This window comes from Carettochelys insculpta, chromosome 4, assembly GCF_033958435.1.
Source record: "Carettochelys insculpta isolate YL-2023 chromosome 4, ASM3395843v1, whole genome shotgun sequence".
In the NCBI taxonomy this organism is placed as follows: domain Eukaryota; kingdom Metazoa; phylum Chordata; order Testudines; family Carettochelyidae; genus Carettochelys; species Carettochelys insculpta.
Window position 1 is genome coordinate 48,605,744 of NC_134140.1, and position 14,004 is coordinate 48,619,747.

At 46.3% G+C, this 14,004-nt stretch overlaps 1 protein-coding gene across 8 annotated transcripts in view; it reads right to left on the minus strand.

The window, feature by feature from the left end:
- The window catches only part of FRYL (FRY like transcription coactivator), a 352,830-nt gene that overhangs the window by 81,653 nt on the left and 257,173 nt on the right, over positions 1 to 14,004 (minus strand). For all 8 annotated transcript variants that reach the window (XM_074992742.1, XM_074992743.1, XM_074992741.1 and 5 more), the window contains 3 exons: positions 5,087 to 5,237; positions 4,645 to 4,748; positions 2,719 to 2,904 (listed from right to left, as the gene is read on the minus strand). In XM_074992742.1, the coding sequence (XP_074848843.1) occupies positions 2,719 to 2,904; positions 4,645 to 4,748; positions 5,087 to 5,237 (441 nt within the window). The remainder of the gene's footprint in view (positions 1 to 2,718; positions 2,905 to 4,644; positions 4,749 to 5,086; positions 5,238 to 14,004) is intronic.

Below are 14,004 nucleotides of genomic sequence, written 5' to 3' on the forward strand. Positions count from 1 at the left end.
ACACAGTGGGATAGCTTGCTTTTGGGCCCTTAATAATGTCCCTTTGAAAAACTGCCATCTCTCTTCAGCCGTTTTTCCCCTCAGTTTAGCCTGCCATGGGACCTTACCTACCAGCTGTCTGAGTTTACCAAAATCTGCCTTCCTGAAATCCATTATCTCTATTGTACTGTTTTCCCTTCTACCCTTCCTTAGAATTGTGAACTCTATGATTTCATCATCACTTTCACCCAAGCATCCTTCCACTTTCAAATTCTCAATAATTTCCTCCCTATTTGTTAAAATTAAATCTAGAACAGCTTCCCCTCTGGTAGCTTTTTCAACCTTTTGGAATAAAAAGTTGTCTGCAATGCAATCCAAGAATTTATTGGACAGTCTGCCCCCTGCTGTATTAGTTTCCCAACACATACCTGGATAGTTGAAGTCCCCCATCACCACCAAATTCTGGGCCCTGGATGATTTTGTTAGCTGTTTAAAGAAAGCCTCATCCACTTCTTCCACCTGGCTAGGGAGCCTGTAGTAGACTCCTAGTAGGACCTCATCCTTGTTTTTTACTCCTCTGAGTCTAACCCAGAGACTTTCAACCCGTCCATCTCCTACATCCATCTCCACCTCTGTCCAAGTGTGTACATTTTTAATGTACAAGGCAACACCTCCTCCCTTCTTTCCCTGCCTGTCCTTCCTAAGCAGGCTGTACCCTTCAATACCAACATTCCAATCATGAGTATTATCCCACCAAGTTTCTGTGATGCCAACGATATCATAGTTGTATTCATTTATTAGTGCTTCCAATTCTTCTTGCTTATTTCCCATACTTCTTGCATTTGTATATAGGCATCTCAGACATTGATTTGGTCTTGCCTCCCAGTTTTGCCCTGGCCCTCTTTTTACTCTCCCAGTGTAGCCCATACTCCTTCCCATTTCATATTCATCTCTCATGTATTCATGCTGTCCACTTACCTGCAGGCTTTGCTCCCCTGCCCCCGTTGAACCTAGTTTAAAGCCCTCCTCACTAGGTTAGCCAGCCTGTGTCTGAATATGGTCTTCCCCCTCCTCGAAAGGGGAACGCCATCTCTACTTAGCAGTCCTTCCCAGAAAAGGATCCCTTGGTCAAAGAAACCAAAGCCTTCCTGGCGACACCATCTACGCAACCAAGCATTCACCTCTAGGATACACCTGTCTCTGCCTGGGCTCCCATCTCTGACATGCAGGACTGAAGAGAATACCACCTGCGCCCCAAACTCCCTGACCCGTGCCCCCAGAGCCTTGAAGTCACTCTTGACCTGCTCAGCGTCACACCTCGCAGTATCATTAGTGCCCACATGGATGAGAAGCATGGGATAGTAGTCAGAGGGCCGGATAATCCTCGACAATGCCTGCGTAATGTCTCGGATATGGGCCCCCGGCAGGCAGCACACCTCCCGAGATGAAATGTGAGGGCGACAGATGGGCGCCTCCGTCCCCCTCAGAAGAGGGTCTCCAACCACCACTATTCTACGTTTCCTTCTTGCAGGGGTGGCAGTAGACTTCCCAGCCTTGGGGGTACGAGGCTTCTCCTCGTCTGTACGGGGTAATTCTTGGTCTCCTGTATCGGGTACAGCATACCAGTTTTCCAGTACCACGGTGGGAGGGTTCTGAGCAGGGGTGGGACACAGCCTGCTGCAAGAAGTAACCAGCTGCCAGTGTCCACCCTGGTCCACCTCCTCCAGTGGTTTATCAGCCATCCTGTGCACTGGGACAGTTACCTCCGCAGTCTCCACCTGAATACTATCCAGGAACTGCTCATGGACTCTGATACTCCTCAACCTGGCCACCTCCTCCTGTAGCTCCCCCACCTGCCGCCTGAGAGATTCCACCAGCAGGCACCTTCCACACTGAATATTCCCCTCAGCCTGGATATCAGTAAGTGGGAACGGCAAGCCACAGTCCTTGCAGAACCACACCAGGATCTGGGTAGAAACATCCATGGTCAGGAAGTCTGTCTGGCTACAGGCACAAGTGGAGGAGACAGCAGTAGTGCTGGCACAGGTGTTGTGGGTCTTCCTAACCGTTATAGTCCTCTGTCACCCTCCCTCTGTTAAACTCCCCCTGTCTGCAGCTCCCTGTCTGCTTCGCTCCCCTGGTCGCTCCTGCCTCTGGCTTTTAAGCCTGCTGGCCTCTCTTAGGCCCTCCCCCTATGAGTCACACAGGAGAAGGCTGATCAAGGAAGCAAAAGGTCAGGCAGGCAGGAAGGAAGGCTGATCAAGGAAGCAAAAGGTCAGGCAGGCAGTCCCAACTGAAACCGAAACTCCCTCCACCTGGAATCAAAATGGCAGTTCAATTGCCAGCAGTTAAAGCACACGCTCACTCACCCAGAGATCAGCACTCTCACCTGGTAGCTTCTTCAGCGGCAGGTTCACCTGCTCTCCTCCCTCTTAAACTCCCAACTAATAGCTTCCTTTGCAGTTTCCACAACAGCAGTAAACTAGCAATTAACATTCAGCTGTGCGTCTACTACTGATGACTGTGCAGAAAATGTGAACACCTAAATTAACTTTAGGCTAATGAAAAATTCAAGGAAGAAAGAAATTTTATCCAAATAGAAAAAAAATGGAAGGGAAAAATTTAATTTTCAAGGTTGGAAGAGGTTCTCACAAACAATGGAGAGTTTAATATTTAAATCCAATCTAAAATTGACCTTCTGTGTAGTTTTAACTACTGGAACATGAATATACTAGTTACCTGTGAAAGTATAATCTAAATGTGCAGTTTGTTTGACAGTAAGCACCCTGGGTTCATTGAACTCCCTGTTCCTGAGAAGGACAGAAGCAACAGACTGGACATTGTTGTTGGAGCCCATCACTATCAACAAGTGCAAAAGCAGGCGTTTACAATGCTCATATACTTCAGGGTGATAGTGGTCAAACCCTATAATTAAAGAGGAAAATATAAAGGTTAGTCAATTAAACAGGCAGTTAATGGAATACTATCTGAAATCAACAACAGCCCTTGTGGTCTGTATCAGTCTCTACTAACTATATATATTTTTGGTAAAATAGACAGATTCACCAACAATATCTGAAAATTATAGTTTGGCTATTTGCAGAATAGAGGATATGCTCCTTCCATCCCCTTCATTTTTTTCCATAACACCTTCAAAACAGTGTGTATTAAAACTCTGTTTTCTCTGTTTTAAAACATGAATACCCTCTTGTTCTGTGTGGTAATGTATTATATTTATTTCACATAATAAACCAACTAAGCCATACTGTGAATGATTCCTGTCACTGCAAAGGTACTAAGATTTTTTCTTTTTATTCAAACTGAAAAACTCACCATAGTGATATATATCAGAGGAGTAGCCGTGTTAGTCTGTAGCTTCGAGAACAACACTAAGTCTTGTGGCACCTTATAGACTAACAAATATTTTGGAGCATAAGGTTTCGTGGGCAAAGACCCGCTTCATCAGACGCATCTGATGAAGCGGGTCTTTGCCCACGAAACCTTATGCTCCAAAATATTTGTTAGTCTATAAGGTGCCACAAGACTTAGTGTTGTTCTCATACTAATATAGATTACCCAAAGGAGCTGAAAACTCAAAGAATAAAAAGAAAAGCATTGAAGACACTAGGGCTATGGCCACACAGCCAAGTTATTTCAAGAGGACAGCTCTTATTTTGAAATTACTTCGCTGTTGTCTATATGACACACACACTATTTCGAAATAAATTCAAAACTGAGTGTGTGTTATTCTGAACTCTATAAACCTCACCGCAGAAGGAATAGCGCCTATTTAAAAACAGGTGAAAGTTTTCAAACAGGTGCTGTTAAGACATGGGTTAGTGCTTATTTCAAATAGCTTATTTTGATAGCACTTATTTTGAAATAAGAGATACATATGCAGACCATGTATTTCAAAACACATTTTTGTGTGCAGCAGCCCTCTTTTGAAATAGTTATTGCAGATAGCTTATTTTGAAATAGGGCTGCTGTGTAGATGTAGCCTAATTTAATCCAAGCTCATTGCATTTTCTATGCAAGGGTAAAAGGACAAGTGCTCCAATGAACAGTGCTTTCCAAAGAAGCCCAAAAACTTTTCTATCTATATTTTTTTCTCATGAAATAAGCAACATTAAGTACATGAAAAGGCTGCCTGGTTCAGCACACTTGTTTGATTAATTATACATGGCCAGAAGAGGAAAAATGTAATCAAGGGGACGGGGATGCATAAAAGATCAGTGCAGACGTACATTAACCAAAAATTTTTGGGAGGGTGAAGCGCAACAATGGACTATAACAAAGTGGATATGTGGCCAAAACCGTACTAGAAAAAAAAAGGAGAGAGATATACTTGTTTGTTATCTATCCCACAGTAGGCCAAATTTAGCACTTTTTCATGTTATTGGAAGTCAGCTTTTAAACAGTCATATGGTAACAACAACAAAGACAACTGTAATATTTCATACACCAGAGATCCTATCTGTGCTTTCTGCTAAGATTTTATTGCTAAATAAGAATAAGAAATATTAATCTAATTCAGCCTTGAAAAAAACAGTTATTTCAAAGAGCTGTTGCCAACAGTTTCAAATATTAGAACCTTCAAAATCAAGATTACCGCCTTTCCTCAATTTAAAAATAATCACCTTATTTCAGTCAGAGTTTAATTACCTATAAAAATTGCATGAAGTAAAAGATGGAGGTAGCCTCCCCATTCCACCTTCACACTGTGGTCAATTATCAAGTCAGTCAAAAGGATCACTGCTATGTTACACCTAAAGACAAAAATTGTTGAGAGATCAGAATGTCACTTTACATTTTGAAGATTTGTAGCACTTTTAAAGACAGTCACCATCCCTTTTAAAGGCTACAAAAATCTTCAAGGCAAGAAAGAAAAAACATAAAGGTCACAATAAGCCACATACTCCATGCGAAAATATTCAGTCCTCCAAATCAAAAAGTAACTAACATTCCGTAACTTGTTGAATTGTAAACAATCCATGAAATTAAGTAAGGCTAGTCTTACTTTACACAGCCCATGCATGAAGATAGTAGTTTGATTAAACTCATATGAATTGAATGGCTGTCACTTTCATGTAATGTCAATATTTACCTGTGAAGGGACATGCCTGGAGATGAAGTTTCAGGCAAATAATCCACCAGTGGTGACCAACAACCCCCAGCAGGCGGGAAAGGTAGAGGCTCTCCTTGATTATGCTCCATCACTTTCAGTCGCCAATTAGAATACAGTGGCATTGAATCACCTATGGAAAATACATTTATTTTTACTTTTCTTTTGGATTTGTCAATGCAAACTTAATGTACAATTTACAAATGATAATCTTCCATCTAATATTCTGCATCATAAAACTTTAAAAAACGTCCCAAGATTGAAGTCATACATCCTGAAAAACAAGAGAGTCAGATAAGAAAAGTAATTCAGGCAAAAGCTAAAATAAAGCGTGATTTCTTACCCACAGTAATTGTGGTTCTCCAAAATGAAGCTGTCAACTTGGATCCAACTGTAAGTATACAAGTGCCTCGTGCTGGATTGGAATCTTTTGAATAATGATGTCTGTCAGGGATATGTACACTCCCTATATCTCCTTATGGTTCCATGCAAATCCTTAAAAGACAGAAAAATTTGAAGCCCCTCCCAGTTTCCTTGCAATTCAAAGCCAGGGAAACATAGGACTCTGAAAATAGGGATGGAGGGCACGGTAATGGGATCCACACTGACAACCCCTTAAAAGAACCACAGTTATTGCAGGTAACTGTTTTTTTCCCCTAAGTGTTTGTCAGTGTCGATTTCACTGTCAGCAACTCGAAAGCAGTACTCTTCATCCAGATGTCCAGAAGGTGTACCGGCTATATTAGTCCAATAAGTTTGTAGAATTGCTCTCCCAAACTTCACACCTGCTTTGGGAAGTAAGTACAATGCATAGTATCCGGCAACGATCAGCAGGTTACTCCATGTTGCTGCTTTGCAGATCTCTGAAACTGCAGAGCATACTGCTTGAGCTTTTGGTATTTCATGGGAGACGTAAAACTGCTAACGGTAAAGACAGTAAGATACATTATGTTATCAACTTTCCATATATTTTGTGATGAGTAGGCATAGTCTTTGGAATGGCCAGCTGCAGCCAGAAATAAATGGAAAGATAGTCTGAACAATTTGATTCTCTTGATGTATTTTTAAAAACAGGCTTTGGAAATACCCAGTGTGCGCTGCTGCTTCTCCTCCAATAAAGAGAGTTTTACTGAAAAATAAAGAAGGCAGCTTAAATGATTACTTCAGATGGAATTCTTGAGACCACCTTAGGAATTAATTTAGGGTGAGAGGTTTCAGGATTATATTAACTCTATGAAAGAGAGGGGGGCTCTGGAAGTGTGCGACGATAGCACCCAGTAAGGCCAATTTGACCACGGTGGCATACTTTATCAGATTGATTGGGGCTGGCCAATGTCACTTGCATTTCTCCATTTAGGATGGAGGATTGAACAATGGATCCCTAATAACTTCCTGTCTGCCTTAAACATTGACACCAAGAACCTTTCATTGATGCTGATGAAGAAAGTATCCTGGTGACAGTGAGGAGTGGCAGTAGGGTGATATGGTTCCACAGCCAGTTCCAGAAGAGATAGGAAACATCTCCAGAAATGATCCAGATTCCTCCAAGATGCATCTTGGGCTCTTGCTAGACTCCCCTGTGGACGCTTTTAGGAAATTAGCGCCAAGTTTGGCACTGGGTATCTCATCCTGTGTGCCGTTCTTCATCTGACTGAGGAATTGGAGAATCTGTTCCCTGAAAAAGATGTTCCCTTCAAGTTTGGAGCTGTATCTGTGCTCTACCCAGCATCACATTTATGTGTGGACACAGGGGCGGACAATGGGGCAGCTGAAGTGAATGCCAGGGCCATACATACTGACCCTATCGGATTTGAATTTTATAATTCAAAAAAGTTTGCCAATAAAGAAGCAGTTGAAGTCACTGATACTGGCTCTGCCAGTGGCTTCTCCACTTTCTTTCCACAGCAGATATGATGTGTGCTTGAAGAAATATTGGCTGGTGCAGAATTTCCAACTCTGCAGGACAGACAATGTCTGAACCTGAAGGTTTAGAGTTTGCCGTAAGTATGACAGTTGGTACAAAGCACTTCACTCCACTGTACAGGGAAGTCACAGGTAGTTACTTTCTTAACCTCTTCTTTTCTCTTTTGAATGATCAATTAATGGGAATGTGAAGGTGAAGCTTTCTTTTTAATGTTTTAAAGTCTCTAACACGAGCAGTGGTTGGATGCGCACTAGTTTCTGCCTTTTGTCGTAAGCGTAAGAGGGACTGGAGGAAACGCCATGGAAGCATGCATGATCCAAACGGACACTGCTATTTAAAAGAATCTGATTTTGCATGCATGAAGAGCATGCATACTTACAATGGGATCCACTTTGACACATAGTTCAAGAACAGTAATTTAGATTCTGTCTCTGGGAGATCTGAAAGTTGGAAGGAAAATGACACTAGTGAAGACAGCATAGCATTGAACCACACTAAAATAACTGTCCTAATAGTAAGGCTGATATAAACAGGAAAATCATGTCCTGAAGCCTGAGTACCTGGGTTTGACGGAATTCTGCATCTTAACGATAGGTTTCATGGAGGTAGCTCAACCATTCCCATTGCTATAACAGTCCATTAGCTGTAAGTAGCAGCATCAGCTTCCTGAGCTCTTTGCACTGAGCCAGTCAGCAGTCACATTTTGCTACTCTAATAGCGTTTTTCCTATAATTCTAGGAATCAGATGCAAATACCTTCTCTTCCATGACAGGCAGAGCAGTGTGTACTCTATGTCCCAGCCCAGATGTTTGTAGTGGGAACCTGCCATGTCTGGGGTGTCTGGAGACTTTTTGCTGTATTTCTCCTTTACTTTCAGGAGTCTCAGCTGCTTTCACAACTGATGTGATACACGTAGGCAGGTTATTATTATTAACTAAACAGAAACCAGTCATCGTTAGTGTATCCATAGTCCATGGCAAGCACCCAGAGCCGCCGGGGTTGGAGAAGGGATTTGCAACCCCTTTCTGCCATATCTTTTGTTTGACTTTTTAAACAGGAAAGAGCCAAACTATCAAATCTAAATTAATGAGCGAAATAATTTAAACTGAATACATGTACGCATACATAAGCACTAGGTATCTAATATTTCTTCACTTTTCTGTCCACATCTTTTCATTTTAACAATTTTTATTCATCCTTCCCTGGACCAACTCATCCTAAGTTTCCTTCTTTTTCCTCTCCAGTCACAATCTTCCCCAGATTTTTTCACTGATCCCATGGGCTGCCAATTACAGTTAATTCACAAGAGTAACTAAAAAAACTGTGATAAAAGATTGTGATTAATTGCACTGTTAAACTCTAGAATGATAATTTATTAAATATTTTGGATGTTTTTTCATACATTCTCAAATATATTGATCTCCATCAACTCAGAACATGAAGTATACAGTACTCACGTTACTATTTTTATTACAAATATTTGCACTGTTAAAATGAAAAAAACCAATATCTGCCATACATTTCATGTAATAGTAGTATTAAATGATGACCCAGCACATGCTTACTTTAAAAAATGAGAAGTCCTGTGACATCTTACAAAAGATGAACTGAAAAATATCTATAAGGTGCTACGGGACTTCTTGTTTTTGCAGACATAGACTAACATGGCTACCCCTCCACTATAGTAAAACCCTGAGACAATGCACGCTTGAGTTGAACATATCTCGGGTTAACATGACTGCTGCCCCTGACAGTACTGGTTTTCCACTCCTCTCATCGGTGACAGCCGAGAGTCAGACTGCTGTCCCTGACAGGAGCAGGGAAAGAGAAGTTACTCACCGTAGTAACGATGGTTCTTCGAGATGTGTCCCCGTGGGTGCTCCACGATAGGTGTCGGGCTCGCCCCGGCGCCGCAGATCGGATCTTTCCAGCAGTTTCTGCTGGACTGTGCGTGCGCTGGCGCGCGCCGCTCCCCTATATACTCCCAGCCATGTGCGCGACCCAGTCCCCACCAGTTCCTTGACCAACTGCCTCGGATGCTCCTGAAAAACACCAAACAGAGATCCGAAGCGGGAAGGATGGGCAGGTGGTGGAGCACCCACGGGGACACATCTCGAAGAACCATCGTTACTACGGTGAGTAACTTCTCTTTCTTCCTCGAGTGTCCCCATGGGTGCTCCATGATAGGTGACTACCCAGCAGTAACCCAAGAAAGGAGGTGGGTAATCGGGTTATGTGCAGCTTGCCCCCTAAAGGACCGCTGTCGAGAGGCGGGTATCCTCTTGGAATACCTGGTGTAGGGCATAATACTTGGCGAAGGTGTCATAGGATGACCAGGTCACCGCTCTGCAAATGTCTTTTAGCGCGATGCCCTTGAAAAAGGCTGTTGATGCCGCCACCGCCCAGGTGGAATGAGCCCTAGGCGGGGCCAGTAAAGGAGTCTTTCGAAGTTCGTAGCACATCTTTATGCAGGACACAATCTGCTTCGAGATTCTCTGTGAAGAGAGACCCTCTCCTTTTGATCTGGGAGCAAGAGAGACTAAGAGTCTGTCCGTTTTCCGGAAGGACTTAGTTCTGTCTATGTAGAAGGCCAACGCCCTCCTCACATCCAGGAGGTGCAGGTGTGCCTCCTTGTTGGAGCTGTGAGGCTTCAGGTAAAACGAGGGTAAAACTATAGGTTCGTTGAGATGGAACTCTGGTGAAACTTTCGGAACAAAGGCTGGGTGCAGCCGTAAGGTTACCGCCTCCTTTGAGAATACCGGGCAGGGTGGCTTTGCCACAACTGCTGCGAGCTCACTGACCCTGCAAGCTGACGTGATTGCAAGAAGGAAGGTTGTCTTTATCGTAAGTAGACGGAGGGAAACCGTGGCTAAGGGTTCAAAGGGTGGTCCCGTTAGCGCGCTACGCACCAGGTCCAAGCTCTACGATGGTGGAAGCAGTTTCCGAGGGGGGTACAGGTTTACCAGCCCCTTCAGGAACCTGGTAATAGGATGGGCAAACACCGTGGGCCCTTCCTCTTCATGCCGAAAAGCCGATATAGTGGCGAGATGGATCTTCAACGAGGAGAGGGAGAGCCCGCCTCTCTTGAGGTCCAGTAAGTATTCTAGTATGACGGATATAGGCACTTCAAGGGGATCTAACTGCTTGGTGGAACACCATGCAGTGAATCGAGTCCACTTCTGTTTGTAGGTCTTCCTGGTGGAGATCCTTCGGCTACTTTCCAAGACTTGTTGCACTCCCTCTGTACATGTACTTTCTAGGGAGCTGAGCCATGGATTAACCATGCTTGTAGGCGCAGGCCTTGGGTGTGAGGATGCACTATGGACCCCTGGGCCTGCGTGAGCAGGTCCGGCGCTACCGGAAGGGGAAGCGGTGGATGATCCGACATTCAGAGAAGCAAGGGGAACCATTGCTGTCGATCCCATGTGGGGACCACTAGGATCACACGGGCTCTCTCCCTCCTGGCTTTCTGCAGGACCTTGTGGATGAGCACCGTTGGGGGGAACGCGTAAAGCAGTGGGCCCTTCCACGAAATCGTGAACGTGTCCCCCAAGGACCCCCACCCCAGTCCTGCCCTTGAGCAGTATTGGGGGCACTTCTTGTTGTGCTGAGTGGCAAACAGGTCTATCTGGGGAAACCCCCATGCCTGAAAAATCGGTCGTAGCAGATCGGAACGGATCTGCCACTCGTGTGTGAGTGCGAAGTGCCTGCTCAGCTGGTCTGCCTTCACATTGTGAGCGCCTGGTAAGTACGAGGCTTTCAACGTTATATTGTTGGCGATGCACCAGTTCCACAGCCGGACTGCTTCCGCACATAAGGCACGGGATCGAGCTCCGCCTTGTCAGTTTATATAAAACATGGTGGAGATATTGTCTGTATTGATCCCGACTACCTTGCCTTGTATGTGGTCTTGAAAGTGTTTGCAGGCGTTGAACACCGCTCTGAGCTCCAGAATATTTATATGCAGTGACTGTTCCGTAGGGGACCACAGTCCTTGCGTCACCTTTTCGCCAATATGTGCTCCCCACCCTATGTGGGAGGCGTTGGTGGTGAGAAAAATAGAGATTTGTGGTTGGTGAAAGGGTACCCCTGTTAGCATGTTCTTGGGGTTTACCCACCATTGCAGGGATCTGCGCACCTCTGTCGTGGGCGACACCACCCTGAGGACAGTATGGGATGCCGGATTGTAAACGCTCGCCAGCCAATGTTGTAGGTTGCGCATATGCAATCTGGCGTTCTGTACCACGAACATTGCCGCTGCCATGTGGCCGAGCAGCTGCAAGCACGTTAAAACCGGCACCGTGGGGCTGTATATAATGACTTGTACCAGGGAACTGATGGCGCGAAAGCGAGTATCGGGTAGATAAACCCTTGCTGTGATAGAATTTGTGTGCGCCCCTATGAACTCTATGTCCTGTGTGGGGTCGATCTTTGATTTCGCAAGGTTGATGACCAGGCCCAGCGAAGAAAACGTGTTTGCTGTTATGCGTATCATGCGTAGTACCTCCGCTTTCGAGGCCCCTTTCAGTAGGCAGTCGTCCAGATATGGAATATAAATACCCCCTGTCTGTGCAGGTAGGCTGACACCACTGCCAGGGTCTTGGTAAAGACTCTGGGGGCCGAGGAGAGGCTGAACGGCAGAACCTTGTACTGGAAATGTTCTTTGCCGACCATAAACTGGAGAAAACGTCTGTGAGCCGGGTGGATCGTTATATGAAAATATGCATCTTGTAAGTCGAGGGCTGCAAACCAATCTCCATCGTCCAGTGCCGTGAGTATAGAGGCGACTGTGATCATCCGAAAGCTTTGTTTGCGCAAGTACCGGTTGAGGCCTCGAAGATCTAAGATGGGCCTCCAGCCTCCTGTTTTCTTCTCTGTGAGGAAGTATCGTGAATAAAACCCTTTCCCTTGAAGTTGCTCCGGCACTCTTTCGACCGCCCCTAGAAGCATCAGGTGGTCCACCTCGTGCTTGAGTTTTGCCTCGTGGGAGGCATCCCTGAAATGAGGCCTGGGCGGAGGTCTCGGCGGTGGGAGGGACTGAAAGGGGATCACGTAACCCATGGCTATGATCTCTAGTACCCACTTGTCTGTGGTGATCTTTTGCCATTGTGAGTGGAACGGTCGGAGGCGATGATGGAACATTAATTGTGGATGACATTGCGCGATGGTAGTAATAGTGCAGCCCTCGACCTGTCCGTCAAACTTGTTGCCTTTGGGCCTGCCCCGAGGATGCATGGCCTTGTTGGGAACGTCGCCTGGGAGTTCTATACTGCTGTTGCTGTTGATGCCGCCCTTGGTCGTAGCCCCGTTGGTACTTAGCACGCTGAGATTGGTACGGGTATCGCCATTGTTGAGGGTAATACTTTTTCTTTCTGTATGGAGAGGTATAAATACACAGTGTTCTGAGTGTGGCTCTTGAGTCTTTACTGGAATGAAGGACCGAATCAGTTGACTCTTCAAACAACTTCTGCATGTCGAAAGGGAGATTGACAATTTTTGCCTGCAGATCCCTCAGGATACCCGATGTCTGGAGCCAGGATTCCCTGCGCATGACCACTACCATAGCCGTTGAGCGTGCCGCCATGTCCGCTACGTCCAGGGCGATCTGGACTCCCATCCTTGAGGCTGCATAGCCCTCTTGCACGATGGCCTTCAGCACCGGCTTCTTATCTTCTGGAAGCGAATCCATGAGAGAAGGAAGCCTGGAGTAATTGTCGAAATTGTGGTTCGCTAGATGTGCTGCATAATTAGCCACTCTCAGCAACAGGGTGGAGGAGGAGTATACCTTTCTGCCAAACAGCTCTAGCTTCTTGGCATCTCTGTCCGTTCCCCCCGCTTTGTACTGGGAAGTCTTCGATCTCTGCTGAGACGATTCTACCACCAGAGAATTTGGTTGTGGGTGACTAAACAGAAACTCCATGCCCTTCGCTGGGATGAGGTATTTCTTACCCGCCCTCTTGTTTATAGGTGGAGAGGAAGCCAGGGTCTGCCATATGGTAGTAGCAGACTCCATGATTGCTTCGTCGAGCAGGATAGCGATTTTGGACGAGGCCAGAGGCCTCAGGTTTTTGAGGAGCTTGTGGTACTTCTCCTGCACCTCTGCTGTTTGGATGCCTTGCGTGAAAGCCACCATTTTAAACAGCTCCTGGAACTGTTTGAGGTCATCCGGGGGGACAACATCCCCGGGGGCCATAGCCTCGTTGGGGGAGGACAAGGAGGAACCACTAGGGTAGACCTCCCTTGAACTCTCAGGGTCCTGCTGCCGGTGGTACACCCTCTCACTAGAAGCTTGCGAGGGAAAATCTCGGGGTTCCAAAATCAGCTCCCCTTGAGACAGCTGTGTTTCCGTCCCTGTCCATGAGTGCCCGTGGGGGTACTGGGTGGTCGAGGGGGACCTGTCCCTGGGTGTATGCCTGTGGTGTCTTTGCCCAGCGTGATAAGGACGACCGTGTCAGCATGGGCACGGTTCCTGGGATGGAGACCTGGACCACTCTCGAGGTGCATACCCCCGATGTCTGGGGGAGAGAGATCGTCTGGATGATTGAGACAATGGTGAAACTGGTTTGTGGTAGTACTCCAGAGGGTCAAATCCCAGAAAAGGCGAGGGTGGCCCGAGCCATGGTGAGGCTGGTTGGAGAAAGGGGAAGGAGGCTCTGGGTAGGCTGGGAGAGACCCATGTCTCCTGGTTGGTGTACACAGCATAAGGGGAGGACTTGTTGAGAGCAGCCCTACAGCCCTGTCCGGAGAAGGGCTGTGGTGCCGGGTTTTCGCTGCTGCCTTTCCCCTCCCCGTGCCAGAGATCTCGGCCCCGCTGTCAGCGCCGCGCTCGGCACGCTCATCTGCAGTGCCGCGCGGGTGGTCTCCTCCGGTGCCTGCAGGCTACGTGCCTGTTGGCCCTGCACAGTTGGTGCTGTGGGGGTCTGTGCCATTTGCGGCAGTGCCGCCGGTTCCGGCGCTTGCCTGCCCGCCGCTCTGA